At 36.2% G+C, this 18,176-nt stretch overlaps 1 protein-coding gene and 1 pseudogene across 9 annotated transcripts in view; one reads left to right on the forward strand and one right to left on the reverse strand.

Annotated features, from left to right (window-relative positions):
- Stxbp5l (syntaxin binding protein 5-like) overlaps window positions 1–18,176 on the forward strand; it is a 369,984-nt gene that overhangs the window by 41,656 nt on the left and 310,152 nt on the right. For all 9 annotated transcript variants that reach the window (XM_005386478.1, XM_005386477.1, XM_005386476.2 and 6 more), the window contains exon 3: window positions 13,827–13,924. In XM_005386478.1, the coding sequence (XP_005386535.1) occupies window positions 13,827–13,924 (98 nt within the window). The remainder of the gene's footprint in view (window positions 1–13,826; window positions 13,925–18,176) is intronic.
- On the reverse strand, window positions 2,983–4,070 carry LOC106148689 (annotated as a pseudogene).

Consider the following 18,176-nt stretch of genomic DNA (forward strand, 5'->3'; position numbering starts at 1 on the left):
ATATATATATAAACTTCTGCTGCTGTCTTAATTCCAGTGGGTTGCTTCTGATTTCCTCTAGCTTGTTCCCTGAATGTGTCCTGAGTGGGTTGGAGCTCTGGGGTTACATTTTGCTTCTGTGGCTTGTCATTTTCTATTTTGTAAATTTTATTTTGTTTTCTGTATTGATGCTTGCAAACCTTTTTTTTTGATGCTTAAGTATATGATTGTTTATTTTAAATAATTTTCCAAGTCTTCCAATGATTTAACAGGCTTTCCTTCACTTTCATCTCAGACAGATGTCAACACACTTTTGGTATTTTATTTTAACCACTATGTATGCTAGTTTAGTAACATTTTTCTTTATTAATACCAGAACCAAATATGTCAACCAATAGGCAGTATAGCTACAAATTGTCTTCCTTGTAGCTATGGTGTTGCTGACAGATTCTGGGATTGATTTGATGCTAGATGCTATTTCAGACACTGTCTTCAACAAGCTGTGTGGCTTAGATAAGACAAATCACCACTTGAGGCCTACTTTCTTGTCTGTAAAATAAAGGCCTAAATCAGATGTATCTATTGTCTTTATGTGTCTATAAAATTCCACAGTGATATCCCCCATCATTTTCACTTACTTTCACTTCAGCATTATTTTCCATTTCTTTACTATACAGCATAATTTTCCATACAAGTCAACCTGAATTCTTTAAAAAAATAAAACTGAAAGTATTCTTAGTCTAATCTATCTGCACTAATAGAAAAAAACCTTCATTTGAATTTTTATTTCTATCACTTTATTTAAAGTCATTGATAAAGTCACACCTGTAAAATAAGTGCATTTAGAAACACAAAAGATACATTTCAATGACAAAAAATAGGCAACGATCATGAAAATCTACTGTACACTTTCCCAAGGGCAATAGAATGAAAGACAATATAAAAATGTCAATCAAATATATCCTTAACAAAAACTCTCCTAAATAGTAAAATCAACATTGAAGAATATTTGTTTTTATGTATTTGAAAACTAGCTCCAACAAAAAAATGGAGGCGGGGACAAGCAAGATGAAAACTCTTCCCAGGTTTTCTAGATAAAAACACATGGGCACCAGAATTCAACATTAAACTTCTGAAACAGCTAATTCAAAATCAAATGAACAATTCTTGAATGACCAATGAGGCTGAACATTTCATATCTACTTGTTTTCAAATTGTGTATTGTTTTTAATGTTTTTATTTTTTATTGTTTAAAATAAAGTTTTTTTTAAAGAACCAAATGAACATTTCTAACACATGACAAAAGTATGAAGCTGATTTTTTTCTTCCTTAGATGAGACAGGGCATTTCTTAATAATAACAGGTTACCATTCACCTAGGAAGAAAATCACAGGTATGCATTCCATACCATCACCACCTGAGCCATGGGTATAAAATAAACACCTTCCATGGAATCCTCTTTTGCATTACTGAAATGTCAGTTGTCTGGAGCAGTTCCATGTTTAGACTATTTCACACAACTGTTTTAGATGTATGGATGACTGGAGCTGAGGCTCTGACACCGTATCTGAATCCGAGTAGAGAGATAAGAATTCTTTCATTCATGATGACCAAGTTTCCTCGAGCATATCTGCATGACCACTGTGACAGTGATGCTGGGGGATGACAATAGTTCCAAATTTTTCCCTTTAAAAAATGTATCCATGTAACATGATCCATGTAACACTATTACATGATCCATGTAACACTAAGTAGAAGTACATTACATTGTATGCTTTTCAACAAGGAATGACTTGTTTTCAGGTCTTACTAAGAAAAGAAAACCTTATAATGAAATTTACTGCCTGTTTTATCACTGATAAGCTATGTGACTTAAGTACGTAACATAAAGCAAAAAATGAGAACCATTATGATTTTAGTGAAGAAACAAAAAAATATGAGAAGTTAAGTGAATGTGGCATAGGTCCCAAAGATTACACAATTCTGAACCTGATTTTTAATACAAAGGCATCTAGATACAATTTCTGTGACTATTTCTTATAACAGAAAGATCCGAAGCAAATGTAGGCAAGCTCAGCCCTACTCTGTCAAAGATAAATATTCTGATAAACTCTAAGTCTCACGAGCTAAAGTGCATCAGCTGACCATGTGTGCCCTTGCCTGGACTCGGACCTCCCTGGAGAGTGGCAGCCACTTAGGCTCACTCCTTCACACCTGTGCACTGTCAGGCAGACAGGATGATGATTTTTTTTTAAACTAAATACTTTATACAGTGAACTACAGGAAAAAATCCTAAAGAATTAAGGTGGCCTCGTTACTTTTAAATACTGAAAATGTAAAAGGCCCGAACAAATTAAGAGTTGTATTAGGCAGACACTTCCGACTTCACTTGCTGTGCTTTTTAAATCTCTATAAGAGAAGCAAATATTTCCCGCATGTCTTTTGGCAACAGATTCAAAAGCAGAAGTTGCAGGGCTGTAACAGTTCACTAAATTTATGTTTTTAAAGCTAAATTATTCAATATCTTGTACTATTGTTGCACTCATATATTGCCCAGAATATATCTACAGCAATTCAGCAAGAGTGATTGCAACAAAAGTGTAAATAGGTCTACAAAGTATCTGATTTCCTTATTAGATAAGAAAGTTTTCATAGAGAAACACCAACAGCTGCAATTCAAATCAGATGATATATGCTTCACAATTATTTAAACCTTATAGAAAATTAAATCTAACCCTCACCATTACAAATCTGTAAGGAATCAGAAAAGGTTTATAGTACACAAAGTCTTGACTGTTGTTGCATTCCACTTTGAAATCACTGAGTTAAAACATCATTTTTTCAAGATTTAAAGAAAAATAGATTTTATAAAAGATAGATTCTTTTTAACCAATGAAAACCAATGAAAATTGGTTTTTTGTTACTGACAAGTTATACTTTTTTCTCACTATAATTCACTCTGATCAAAGAAATAATTGTCTTTTAACTCCTATATTTTCAAGACTAAAGGAGTATCAGTAGGCATTCTTTCTTCTTGATGTATTTGTCTCTAAAATACATCAAGTAAGTTTTTAAAGATTCAGGGAGGGGCAGCTTCATGATTTTTTTCTCTCAGTAAATTTTGAGGTGGCTCCTCTGGCTTCATGGCTTCACTGTGGTCTTTTTCCTCCTCCTCTTTGTGATCTTCTTCCATTTTCTCATCCTCCTCTCTGTTGAGAGCCTGAGGAATAAGCTGGTTACCTACGAACACATAAGTGTTAATCCTCTGCTTGACTCTCTTTCTCTTCCTCTTGGGTGAGAATCCCCTTGGCCTGCATCTCGCCATTGATGAAATTTCTAAGTGTGTGTCGAATATAAATATGAGCCAAGTCTTTCAGACTCCTGACAACACAGGAGGGGAGCCCCACAGAGTCTGGCTTGCCATTATCATTCTTACTTGGCTGCACAAGTGGAGCAAATGAAACGGCAAGGATATTTTTACTTCCCCAAGTGTTCTGTCCAGTTCGCATAATATGTGTTAACTGGTCCTCTATAGCCATAACCAGTATGCCTCCAACTTTCAGTAATATTTTCATGGTCTTTCTGGACCCCAGTTCCACAATAAATACAGTCATACTGATGACTGTCAGATGCTATTTGGAGGCAATTACTGACCACAAATGCAGGTTCACAGAACTCAAATTTATCAAAGCTATCACTATTTTTGATGAAACTCTCCCGCTTTTCCTTGGCATATTCCACCACATCTGAGTGAAGTTCAATTCCATGATTTATTCCAAAAGGACCTAAAATTAAGCCCACCATTGTACTTAAATATCGGTTCCACTTCCCAGGTTAAGGAAAGATAATCCTGGTTGAAGTTTCAGTGCTTCCATAACTTCAGAATAAATGCAAGGTGTGGACAAGTGTATGTTTCCATGCTTCCAGGCTAAGTCTTTGCTCGCATTGTCTCTGTAGCCTTCCAAATAGTAATCGCCGCGATCGATCGCTCAGAAAGCTTGCTCCACTCTCTCAGTGTGGATATACTGGGCTTCTTTAAGGTTATCAATTAAGTCGTCATTATCTTCCCCAGTACTCACTGCTCCTCCCATGATAGTATTCAAATCAAATCATAAATTTGAAAATGTAACAAAATCAGTAGAAATGACTTCCAATAATGTACTGTGATTTATTTTCTTTTTAATATTGCACTTAGTTTCCAAAAATAAATTAATCCTCTGGTGCTGTGCTCGGTGCGGCTCGCCACTGTTGCTCGGCAGCAGGATACGACCCCCGGAGCTCAGCGGCCGCTACCCCCACCACAGAACAGCCGCAGAGGGGTGGGGCGCGGGCTGAGACATGGCGTGGGGGTGGCGCGCGTCCACAGAACTCTGCGGCTGGGCATGCGTGAAGGGCCCGGCCAACACCGCAAATTTTTTTTACAGTAGATAGCTTTATTATTAGTGCTGAGGCTTCCCTAGGAAATGTCTGTTCCTCAGAGATGTCTTCTAGGTATCTTGTCTCTCCCAAGATCCTTCCAAATTTATAAAGTATGAAATGTTGCTATCTATTTGGCTCAGCACTCAGTCTTTCGGTATTGGACTGTGGTGATGGTTATGACCCCAGACAATTGCAGTGTTGTTGTACAAGGGGGAACAAATGATTACAACAGGTATGGCATCCTAGCTAAAGTAGTACAATCAGCAATAACAATAGTATCAAGCACAGCCTAGAACTTGACAAATGGTGGTAGCTAGTAATTTGGTACTTTTAACCATAGGAGCAAGATCTGTAGTTTTATAATACAATCCAATACAATTCAGGAAGTTATATGAAAAGAATTTCCCCTTGGTAGAGTGAGTTTGCCCTGTGATGGAGAAATTTAAGAGGGATAAAAGATAAAACAGAGAGATAAGTGAAGAGCAATATAGTAGCAACAAGGCTGGAGAGCAAAGAATGGTCATGCAAGCTTTGGGAAATGAGATGGGCAGGAGAGAGAGAATGAATGAGAAAGCAAAAGATTATCAAAGTGGATCAGAAAGACTAGAGACAGTATTCACTCACATGAAAATATCATAAGAATCCAGAAAGATATTTGGGCAAAGAGAGAAAGAAGACAAATAAAAAGGAACATGAATAAAGGTAAAGACTTAACCTAAGAAAACACAGCTATTAGACAGGAAAAGGAAAATGAAACAAAGAAAAAATAAAATTCCTCTTGTGTCCACAGTTCTGTGATACTGCCTGCATCAGATCCCTAAACTGCTGGGTAACCCAGCTGGGTCTGCAGTAGGATTAGTGCTGGGTATAGGGCTAATCTTGGCCTCTGGATGTGGGTTCTAGGGCTAGAGTCTTCAGCCAGTAACTTTCTGTACGGTCTTGGTAGCTTGCCCATTCCTTACCCTGTTTGTCTCGATGTTGCTCTCCTAGTTTCTGTGGCATCCTCAGGAAGAGACAGCCGAAGGCTACTCCCAGTCCAATGTACAGTTGGTCAGTCCTGATTCTTGCACAGCCTCCTCTGTTCCACTTCCACCGGCACATCTCTGTCCTCTTGCACTTCTTGTTGCAGGCCAGGGTGGGGTGGGATGCTCTGGGCTGATTTTCTGCTTCTGCCTCCACTGCAGAGACAGTTGGTCCCACTTAAGTCTCCTCTGCTTCAGGTGTTGTGCCAATCTCCCATTTGTTGCTGTGCTGCAGCACAAAGTTGCTTAAATTCTCTCAAGCACTGCTTACAGGGCATGATGGGTCATGCTGTTCCACTCACTACCTTTGCTGCCACTACTGCTGCTGCTGCCACTGCTGCCTCCACAGTCCCTAACTGTAATGATTTGACATTTCTTTTTTTTTTTATTTTAAAGATAAAAGGAGGGAAACATTAACAGACATACAACATTTTACAACATATCACAAGCACAGTACAGATAATACAGAGTTACAAACAAAGTGGTAGGGAATTAACAATGGTTGTTGTATTACATATTGATATCTTCAAAGTGGCTTTTCATGAAAACAGATATAGACATGCAATACTGGTGATTTGACATTTCTGATGCTGCTGTTGAGACAGCCCAAGGCTACTCCATCCAGCTTTAATCCCTTCCACAGTGCAAGGGGGGCTGTTTAAATCCCACATGTCTGTGTCCTTTTCTCAAGTCCTAACCTTGCTGGGGAGGGAGAAGTGCTATCAAAATTTGCTGCCAGACTTCTGGTGTCCTCTGTGTGGAGGAAAGCAAAACAGGCAAAGGGCCTTATATCCCAACTCTATCCTGTTTGGCTTGAGTTAGCCACACTATTGCAGTCCATCAGTTTCTTGGAGACTTCACAATATAGCAATTCTTGCTCAGTGTGCAGGCGGTAGTGCCACTGGCAGCCCTGTGAGCTGGATCGTCATTTTTATAAAGTTCTATGTCTATGTTTTGTTTGATCTATGTTGCTGGATCATCATTTTTATAAAGTTCTATGTCTATGTTTTGATTGATCTATGTTTTGTTTGATCTCTTATTTCAGGTTGATTTTGCCATCAAGATATATGTCCTTTCTTTTCCTCTAATTACCTGTTTTTAGTTGATTTTGTCTGAGTAGCTCCAACATGGCTCCTTCTCTGTTCAACCATGTTGAATCCTCTCCTGCTCATTTTCCTTTACTGTTTCTTTGAATTGACCTGTATATCAACTTCCCTTATTAATTTTTTATTTCAGTGTGAAAGCTGCTCTTCCACCTTCCAAACAACCTTTCTTCTCAGTGGATCTTTTCTGAGCAGCTCCAATGTGACTCCTCCTATAGTCAGCCATGGTGAATCTCTTTGCTGTTCATGTTCCTATCAGCATTTTAGTCTTATGAATGTCACTAGAATCTTCCATCAGTCTTTGCTTATATTATTCTCTAGACAGCATCTCCAAACCTTTCTAAATTCTTCCCACCAACCAATTCTAAAGTCTTCTGAATCACACGGTCAGATATATTCATAGCAATAACCTCTATTCTCTGGTGCCAACTCTTTTGGATTGGTTAACTTTCCTGTTGCTGGAACAAAACATCTGTAATTTAAAGAAGAAGAAGAGGCTTATTTGGCTCAAGGTTTCAGGAGATACATGTTTGACTTGACTCCAAGACAGAAATGGAATGATAGAAGAGCATGGGGGAGGAAAGCTGCCCAATCCACGGCATCCAGAAAAGAGAGGGGAGAGGGAGGGAAGTAGGAAAGGAGAGAGAGAAAAGAGGAAAAGAGAAAAAGAGATATAGAAATAGAGATAGATAGAGATGAAGATAGAGGCATCCTCCAAAGTCATGCCCCCTGGTAGCCTCCTCCCAAGAGGCCCTACCTCCTAACAAATCAGTCATCTATAAACTCATCATGCATGAGAATATTGCTCCTGTGATCCAGGTACTTTCCAAAAGCCCCACATCTGAACAGAAGAGACTTTGAGGAAACATTTTAGATCTTAACCATAAGAGTATATCTTCCATCTCAAATTGTGAGATGACTGTTCCAACTCCTGCCTTGTATTTTCCAGAAATTAAAAAGGTGAGAAAAATAGAGAATATTTACCTTCACTGTTAGCAATAGGTATCATTTCAGTTCTCATTCATTATCCAGTGTCTAGAATAGCCTGTAATAGAGACTGAAAAATATAGATTTTTAACTGGTCTGCTATGTGCTGAACTAAATGAGGGAACAATAGGCAGTCTATCACACGTATTTTGGGGCTTTTAAAAAATATTATGAGTGTGTTAAGGCTGGATAACTCTGCATAATATAACTTCTGCTTTACTTTATTGTACTGTGCTCAGTTCTACCCTAGTCCTTCTGTATTCTCTAATATATGAGAATACATACATATATGAGAATGTATAATACATAATAATGTATATATAAATATAATGCATATAATATAAAATAATATATAATACACATAATATAATATGTAATATAATATATAATATAATAATGCATATATAACATATAATGCATATATAAATATATATGTATTGAAGGAACTAAAATTAAAACTAATCTAAATGTGAAGTGTTTGGACTTTCTTGCTTGCTGGGTTATGCTCATATTCTACATACAGGAGGCATTTTTGTTGGATTAAAAACTAAGAAGAAAGTGAAAGTTATGTTACTTCTAGCAGCGGTTCTTAGCAGTTTCAGCAATGATCAGAGATTTGTGTATTTTATCTTCAGTGGTGTTGGCAACTTGCATAACTCAGAATAATATGGCAAGGTAATATGACTAGTCCTTGCATGTATTGGTAACCAATTCTATCAGTTCTTTGTTTAATTTAAATATCTAGAGAAATTTGTATAACTGGATTCAGTTGGCTATTTCATCTCCCTTGAAATATTTTCAAAGAGTAAAATAAAACAGGTGAAGCAAAGTGCTTTTTAAAAAGATGGAGGGCTGGGGATATAGCTCAGTGGCACAGTGCCCACCTGGCAAATTCAGGATCCTGAGTTTGATTCCTGGTACCAAAAAAAAAAGCCTAAAAAGAATAGATAGTTCTTACTTTTCTGTTGTTAATGAGCAGCTTTGCTGCTATTATCTTCATCAATTGACCATAGACTGTACTATTTCAGTAATTCTTTCTGATTCTGTCTAAAATTGAGAATTTTTTCCCACCTCAGTTGTCTTCAAACTTTGTTCTCCTATGCTTTTCTTCATTCTTCTATTTTTAAAAAGTACACCTTTAACATTCTAGTTGATGGCCTTGATTCTTTTGAAATCAGCCTAAGAACTCCATTGACTGCAAATTCTTAGTGCATATTTTGCGTGATGAAGTGATTTTGTGTTCTTGAAGTCAGTATTCTTTTCTTTCAAATTGAGATGTAGTTTTACACTCCATAAAATTTACCTAAAGTATACATTTCAGTGATGTTTAGTATATTCAGAGTTGTGCAACAACCACCACTATCGATTTTAAGACATTTTATCACCCCAAAAAGGAGCCATGTATCACTTAGCAGTCAATTCCAATTACTCTTCACCCCTATCACTATACAACTAGCAATATAAATTCAGTTTCTATATGTTTTCCTCTTTTGTACATTTTACATAAATGAAATTATGTATGACTAGGCTCTTCAATTAGCATAAAGTTTTTAAGTGTTATCCATGTTGTAATATATATTAATACGCCATTCTTTTTTATTAGTGTACAATATGTCATTATATGGATATGCTACATTTTGTTTATTCATAAGTAAATGAACAATGAAGCAGTTTCTTTGTGGTTGTTATGAGCATTCATACTAATGTTTAATACAGACTTGCATTTTCATTTTTCTTGGGTTTACATTGAAGAGCCGAATAACTGGGTCATATGGGTACCTCTGCTATTTTACATTTTGAGGAACTGCCAGTATATTTCCCAGTGATATTGCAGGATTTTGTATTCCCACCATCAATGTATTAGTACTTAGGTTCTCCAGATCATCATCAGTGTGTGTGACTATATATTTTTTTATTAGAGCCATCTTGGTGGGTACATGGTTATATCTTTTTGTGAAAATTATTTATAGTTTTCTAATGGCTACTGATAAAAGTCTTATTGTCTATTAGTCAGTTTTTATATTATTTGTATAAGTGTCTGTTAAGACCCTTTGCCCATTTAAAAATTGTGTTGTCTGTTACTAAGTGATAAGTATTCTTTATATATAGTGGATATAATCCTTTTCAGATACATGATTTACAAATATTTTCTCATATATTGTGAGTTAGTCTCTTTAAATTTTTTGATGGTGTCCTTTACAGCACAAAAGTTTTAATTTTGACAGAGACCAATCTTTTTCTCTTGTTACTTGGGAATTTTGTATCATATTTAAGACTACCATTCCACAATGTAGACATGTATTAATACATTTTGTTACCTACCATACATGTATAAAATTTTTATTTCTAAATGAAAAAATAAATAATTTTATAAAGAAACTTTTGCTTAGTCTAGAATCACTGAGATTTCAGCACTCATTTTCTGCTAAGAGCTTTCTAATTTTGGCTTTTATGTTAGGTTTGTGGTCTGATTCAATTACAATTAATTAATGTGTACCATATAAATAAGAAGTCCAATTTTTTCTTCTACACATGGATAGAAAATTTTTACAGCACCATTTATTTATTTATTTATTTATTTTTTTTGGTTTTTCTCCGGTACCGGGAACCGAACTCACGACCTTGCGCTTGCCAGGCAGGCGCTTTTGCCGCTGAGCTAAATCCCCAGCCCCTAGCACCATTTATTGAAAGAGTATTATTTTCTCATTGAATTGTCTTGGTACTGTTGTCCTATATCAATTTAAAGAAAAATATGACAATTTATTTCTGGAATCTCAAATCTATTCCCTTTATCTGTATGTCTATCCTTGTGCCAGTACTTCTTTTTTCTTGATTACTATAGATTTGCATAAATTTTGAAAACATAAAATATGAGTCCTCAAATTTGTTCCTTTTTTTGAAGATTCTTTTGCTATTCTGAGTCTCTTGGTTATCTGTATGAGTTTTAGGGTGAGTTTGTCAATTTCTGCAGAGGTCAGATGGAATTTTTGTAGAAATTGTATTGATTCTGAAATCAATTTGGGAAGTACTGTAACCTTACTGATATTGGGCCTTTTAATTCATACCAATGGGATGTCTTTTATTTTGATATGTTTTTCAATTTTTTTGTAGTTTTCAGGATATAGATTTTGTACTTCTTTTGTTCACTTTATTTGAGTATTTTACTCCTTTGTATGCAGTTTATTGGGAAGTAATGGTTTTCTTCATTTCATGTTTGGATACTTCATTGCTAGTATATGTAAATACAATTTATGTTAAATTTTTAAAAAAATCTTACTTTTACTTGAAATTCTCATAAAATAATTTGATATAGCCTAATGGAAAAGCAGTAAATCCTAATTTTGCTCTATGACAGTTCAGGAATTCTTTTTATTTTATGAAAAATAAAACAAAATTTTATAATCAAATAATAAGAGAATAACAATATTTAGCACCCTATGTGTCATTATCTTCAAATTACTCAGAGTACAAGACATAAACCAAAACCCTTCTTACAAAAAATAAACAGATAATAACATAAATCTTTTCAATGAACTAAAGAAACTAGTACTATAAATGAAACCAATAAGCATATGTAATGCAACATTTTTAAAACAGTGGAATTTGTAATTTGGGGAAGTATTCTTTCTTCTTCCTATTTTCTATTTGTTTCTCCTCTATTTTGTTCTTTATTTATATTTCTCATATAAGAGAAACCACGCAATAGTTGAACTTGTGTTTCAGACTTATTTCACTTAACATGTTCTCAAGTTGCATTATTTACCTACAGATGCAAGTTTATCTTTCTGTATGGCAAAATAGTACTCCATTGTGCTTAAATACCACATTTCCCTTATCTGTTAATCTGTTGTCTTTATCTGTTAATCTGTTAATCAGTGACATCAGCTCACTGGGCTTGGTGGCACATGCCTGTAATCCCAGCACTGGGAGGCTGAGGCAGGAGGATTGCTACAAATTTGAGGTCAGGTTGGGCTACATAGTAAGAGCAGGGGCAGCCTGAACTATACAGCAAAACCCTGTCTCAGAAAACCAAAAAAAAAAAAAAAAAAAAAAAGTGACATCAATTTAAGCTTGCAAGTCTGATTGATAGAATGTTCATCATGAAAATATGTAAAGTACCCCATGCCTTTGTCAATCAATAATATCTTTGGTTAGCAAATGATTATGTGAATAATTTTAAAATTATGTTCCATATGGTTTCTAACTGATTGCCAGGTAGCTAACAGACATAGCTCTAACAAACATGCTTGCAGTGAATTGAATTAAAATCTGTTAGTCAAATATGATGTGAAATATCAACTTGACGAGGCCAAAACTATTCATTATAAATGAGAAGCAGTGGAAATATATACTATAATTTGTAATTAGGAGCTTTGATAACCTTGACAGATACCACAATCAACTTTTTACATTAATTTTGTAATAATCTTCAGCTTTGCTGAACTTTTATTAGTTCTGTTTTTCGGTGTGTTTAGGACTATATGTATACAAGATTGTATCAAATGCAAGTAGTTTTTTCATTTCTAATCTGGATGTGCCATTTCTTTTTCTTGTTTAATTGTTCTGACTAAACCCTTCAATACAATGTTAAAGAGAGAAATGAGAATGGACATATTTATCTTTTTCCTGACATTAAAAGGAAAGAACTCATTCTTTCAGTAAATGGTATGAGGTTATAGGTATTTTGTTCATGCTAATTTTTATATTGAAGTTACTTACAGTTATACTTTTGAGTATTTTCTAACATGTTATAGCCTCCAAAATGCTTTCGTTTTGCATCTACTGAAATGATAGTAATTTTTATTCTATTGATATGATGTTTTAAATATTTTTTCAAGGTTAAACTAACATTGCATGCTTAAAATTAATTCTGCAGATCACGATGTATATCCTTTATATATATACTGCTAAAATCTATTTGATATTTTGCTAAGAATTTTCACATTCATATTAATAGGAGTCATTGATATTTAGTTTTCTTTTTTCATGGTGTACTTACCTGAATTTGTTATCAAGATAATACTGGATTCATAGAATGAACTGGGAGATGTTTTTACTTATTCTGTTTTTGGAGAGGAACTATATTCTGATATTTACAATCCACATTGCTCTGCCTAAAGAGTAAGAATCTCTTCTTCATGAAAAATTTGTGTTTATAAATCTAAATGAGGGAGAAAGTATAGTAACCACCTCAAGCTGTAACCATCTCAGTTAAGAATCACATGCCAGGTGTGGTGTTGCATACCTACAACCCCAGTACTAAGGAGGATGAGGGAGGAGGCCAGCCTGAGCTACATACCTTATTAACCATTCAATGCCTAATGTTTCATTTCTGTAACACCCATAACAATGCAACATAAAATTTTTTCTCTTGAAATTTTTTCTCTTTGAATTTTTCTAGGTAACATTATGAATTTTATGCAAAATTTCAAAAACTTGCACTCCTTGGCATAAGTGGTTTAAAGCTCATCTTGTTCTTTCTTCCTTGTGTTAGCAAAGCATTGCTCCAACCAACGATTTCAAGGCCAGGCTGAACTAGGTAACAAGACCCTGTCTCAACAACAAAAATGACAACTAGAAACACCAATAAACATTTTTATACGTATTTTTATCAACTGTTAGGTAGAATATCGTGGACCTTTAATTAATCCCACAGAAGCATAACACTGTACACTGTTTACTGGTCCTAGGGAAGGACTCCTACTATATAAAGAATAGCAAAGATATCACTATGCCAACCATCGGGAATAGAAATTCAGATGCTTTTGCTTTTGGATCTTGGTATTTTCCCAGGAAAACACAATATGTCATTCCTCTTTGGCCAGCAAGTCTATCCCACTAGTTTACAGAAGACATTAGGCTATGTGTACTGTTCTCTTGGGGTAGAAGGACATCATCTCCACCCTGTATAGGACAGATATAGTGGTGAGATTAGCCGAAAATTCTCTCATTGAGGTGCACTTGGACTATGTTAAGTATTTTACTGTTATAAAAAAGCTGAATAAAGTATAGTTAAGCAAATCATTTTTGTATACTTATGCTTTTAATATTCATAGGTAAACACATAATTACAAGGCCATGGAATAGTCATATCTTTAGTTTTATAAGAAGCTACTTAACACTTTCCAAAGTGGTTATACAATGACCTGTTTTAGATTTTTAGTAACAATATATGAGAGCTTAAGTTACTCCATATTCTTGTTAGCATTTAGTTGTAATATATTTTTAAAGACCTAATTTTAGTCATCTAATGGCTGTGTTATGATTTTAGTTTTTACTTTCCTGATGACTATTTGCACTGTTTGTTCTCTTTCAGACAGTTCGGCATGGTTTTCCTTACCAGCCCACAGCTTTAGCCTTTGATCCAGTTCAGAAAATCTTGGCTATTGGGACAAGAACAGGTGCTATACGAATGTATCCTTAATTTTTTGTTCATTATTCCCTACATTAATGCTAATTAAATTTCTATAAATACTCAGGTAAGTGAAATATTTATGACTAAATAAAATATATATATTTTTAAAGAAATAAGTATTGTGAAAATATACACTACCATATTTATTGGTATATGTTTAATGTCTTTGAGATAAGCCTTGATGTCCCTTCTTTAATTTCTGTTATTGTTAGTTTGTTCTTTTTCCTGACAAATCTTGTTAGAAATATATCAGTTGTACAAATCCCCCACAAGTGTGCAGATGTTTCAGTTTGTTATAAAAAAGTAGAATTTTCATATAACCGGCATGCATTCTCCTATATCCTCTAAATAATTACTGCATGGAAATACTGTATAAACTGTGGTTACATTGTGTTTTCAGGCAATAATGATAGGGGAAAAAAGTCTTAGATATTTATTATGGAAAGCTTTTCTTCTGCACAGTTCAAAAAGGGTGTATGATTCAGATGTTGTTGATGGCACAGAGATCTTGCCCAAAGTGATTAATAGTCTATCAGGCTGGATAGATGTTGTGTGGCTGAATGCCTGTGTGTTCTTCCCATGACATCTTACAGCAAGGGGGGGGGATCATGGTGAGGTGGCATGATTGATGGCTAGGCCTGGAGGTGAGTCCTTAGTTCATACCTCTGGGAGGAGAGCTTTTAGAACTTTAGGATTGTGGTTATCTGTCTCAGGCTGATGAATATGTCATTTTCCTCTCAGGGAAAGTGCAGGGTTAAATGAGGGGGAGGCTGACTGGTTGGGTGCAAAGGAGACAGTCACTTGTAAACTGAAGAGGAAGTCTCTTCCCACAAGTGATATGGGGACTGTCTTAAACGTTCTAACCTCTCTTCCTTTGATGGTGGCCTTAACTAGCAAGAGTTGATTCAGCCCTTCTGCCCAAAATTTGGTGGACTGACAAACTGAGGTGCACCAGGGGATCTTACTGGAATCAGGCAGGCAGACAGACAGATTGTGTCCTCCTCTTTTTGGGGTGTGATATGAACAACTCCAGAGGGGAGCCAGGAATCCTCCTCCGGATCTCTAAGGGGATTTGAGACATCTTGAGGGTGCACCTTCCCATCAGGACCTAGAGAGGCCCTTGCTCTATCCATGAGGGCTATGCCTGTTGGCCAAGGAGGTCAGCATGATCTTCCTGGTTGATGCACCAGGTTGATCTTCCTGGCAGATGCACCAGATACAGTGGCAAGCAGAAATACTGAAATGACACCCAGGATTTGGAGGCAGATTTATTTAAAGTGATGTGCACTGTTCAGGATCATTCCCAGAATATCAGGCCCTGATATCTCATGGTCTAGGGCTTATATGAAATAAACATATCTTTCTGCTTGAAGCCTTTGAGCATTTTTCCAGATCTTCATATAATTTATAATTGGATGTCATGAACTATAGTTATCACACTTTGCTGTGTTGTACCACAACTTATTCCTGTATTTTATTTTAATAAACAAGCAGAAAGTACAGAGACAGAATGGCTTGTCCATTGGGGATTGGTTTATGCAATGTGTGTTGTAGTGACCAGCTATGCATCACAGTGACCAACTGTTTCTAAGAGACAGAAACAACCAGAACTAGAACAGGAAGTATTATCTGGGCAACTAACAAACTGAAGTATATTGGAGAAGGCCCACAAACTGCTAACACCAGGGTTCACATTTGGGCCCTCCCTGCATGTGCCCTGTGCCACCTTAGGTACTACAGCAGACAGTCCATGAACTGCTAGCACCATGGTTTGTGTCTGGGCTTTACTTGTTCCCTGACCTTCTGGAGGTCACAGACATAGGCAGTCCATGATCACCACCAGTGAAGCCCACACCAGGCTCCTGGGAGTGCCCTGAGCTGCCTGGAGACATGAAATCAGGTGGTCCATAAACTGTTGACCCTGCAATTCCTGTCTGGGTTCTGCCTGTGTCCTGAACTGCCTGGGGACACAGGACCACTGGTCCGTGATTGCGCCACCAGTGTAGCCCATTTCTGGGTCATACACATGCCCTGAGCTGCGAGGGGACACTGGATCAGATGGACTGCCATCGGCTGACATCACAGTTCACGTCTGAGACCTGGGAGAACTAGGTACACTTCACCGTCTGCTAGAAGACCCCAGACTAAGCAGCGCATCTCACTGGACACTGAGGTGCAAGCCTGACCACCAGGAAAACTAGGGTCACCAGCAACCTTTGCTGAGCTGCCAGAGAAGTGGGAGACTGAGTGTTCTGCCTCCAGCATCAAACATGACAAGCCAAAGGACTAAAATGCAATCTCAGAACTCCACCCCACTCAGAACAAATCCAGGAGACATCGACATAGGAGAATTTGGTAAACAAACACCTGAAATTGCTGAAATGATTGCAATGGTAGTAAAGAAACAACTCCATCGGGTCATAGAACAGATCAGATCAGAAATAATCTCTCAGGCAAAAAATGAAATGACAATAATAATGAAAGAATTGCTCAGCACATCTAAAGAAGAAACATATAAAAAATAGATGAACATAGGCAACAGATGGAAATGTTAAATGAACAATATAGGAATGAACTAGAATGCATAAAATAGATTCAAAAAGGCATCCAGGAAATCAAAGCTTCCATTGAAAGCTGGCAAAACTGCTTGAATGAAGACAAAGATAGAATTTCAGATCTTGAAGACAGCATGGCACCTAGTGATCATGAAAGAAAGGATCTTTTAAAATCAGCAGGGAACCAGGAAAAAGCAATTCAACAGCTGCAAGATGAGGCAAAGAGGAATAATGTAAGACTACTAATAGGAGCCAGGTAAACAGCAAGAGGCAACACAAATGACACAAAAAGAATATTTGCAGAAATAATAGAAGAAAATTTTCCAAACATGGAAAGAGAATCTGATATACAGAAAAGCAAGACATATAGAACTCCAATTAGTCATAAGCAAAATAAAACTACACCCAGACATAATAATCAAGGTCCCAGATCTCCAGCAAAATAACAGAATATTACAAGCTGCTAGAGAAAACAAACAGATCACCTATAAAGGAAAGTCCATCAGAATCACGGCAAACTTCTTAACACAAACCATCCAATCGAGAGGAGCTAGGAGTGAAGGATTACAGGTCATGAGACAAAATAGCTTGCAACCAAGACTGATGTATCCTGCCAAACAATACTTCAAATTTAACAGAGAACTAAAATATTTCTATGACAAAGAACAACTGATTACTTCATGAGTGCCAAACCAACATTACAAAGAGTACTAAAAGATATTCTAGACAGAGAAAAAAATGACCACAATTTCAAGAACAACAATAGAAAGGGACCTTCAAGCAGAGCAAGCAGTTAAACAGGTAGAAAAAGTAGGAAACCAACAGCAAGTAAACAACATGATAATGATAAACCAACACATATCAGTTATAACTATAAATGTAAATGGCCTCAATTCACCAGTGAAAAGAAACAGACTGGCAGAGTGGATTAAGAAATGAAATCCAATGATGTGCTGTATACAGGAAACACATTTTACACAAAAGGAAATCCATATACTGACAGTCAAAGTTTGGAAAACAATTCTCCATGCAACAGGAACGCTGAAAAAAGCAGGTGTAGCTATTATGTTTGCAGGCAATGTAAACTATAAAACCGAGAACAATCAAAAGAGATGAAGCAGGTCACTACATACTTATTATGGGAAAACTGCAAGAGGAAGAAATAACATCTTTCCCACACAAAAACATATGTAGCCATCTTTTCCAAAATCATGGAACAAATTAAGTGGATGGACCCAGATACCAGTGTACAATGTTTAGTGAAATAAACCAGATACAAAAGCTTAAATACTGTATGGTATCTTTCATTTGAGTAAGGCAAAACATAAACAAAGAGAATAAGGATGAATAGAAAGGGACTAGGAGATGGATCTCTTACAATCAGTAAGTGGTCAAAGGGAAAAAGTGTGAGGAGTAAGGAGGAGGGGAAGGAGAAATAAGTAGAATAAAGATATGTCATGTACAGGAATCTAATAACCTCAATTGATATAAACATTATATGCCATAACTTGAACTAAGATTATTAATATCAATTAGAATGAAACATGAGATGTGACAATTGGAGGAGGAGGAAGGGAGTGGGGAGGGAAGTGGAAGGGGATCAAAAAAGAAACATGCTATGGTATGTACATATAACCACTCCCAAAATGACTGTAAACTACATGAACTACAAACATGTTCTAATAAAATAAAAAAT

Source organism: Chinchilla lanigera, unplaced genomic scaffold (genome assembly GCF_000276665.1).
Source record: "Chinchilla lanigera isolate Chin_1 unplaced genomic scaffold, ChiLan1.0 scaffold00026, whole genome shotgun sequence".
Lineage (NCBI taxonomy): Eukaryota > Metazoa > Chordata > Mammalia > Rodentia > Chinchillidae > Chinchilla > Chinchilla lanigera.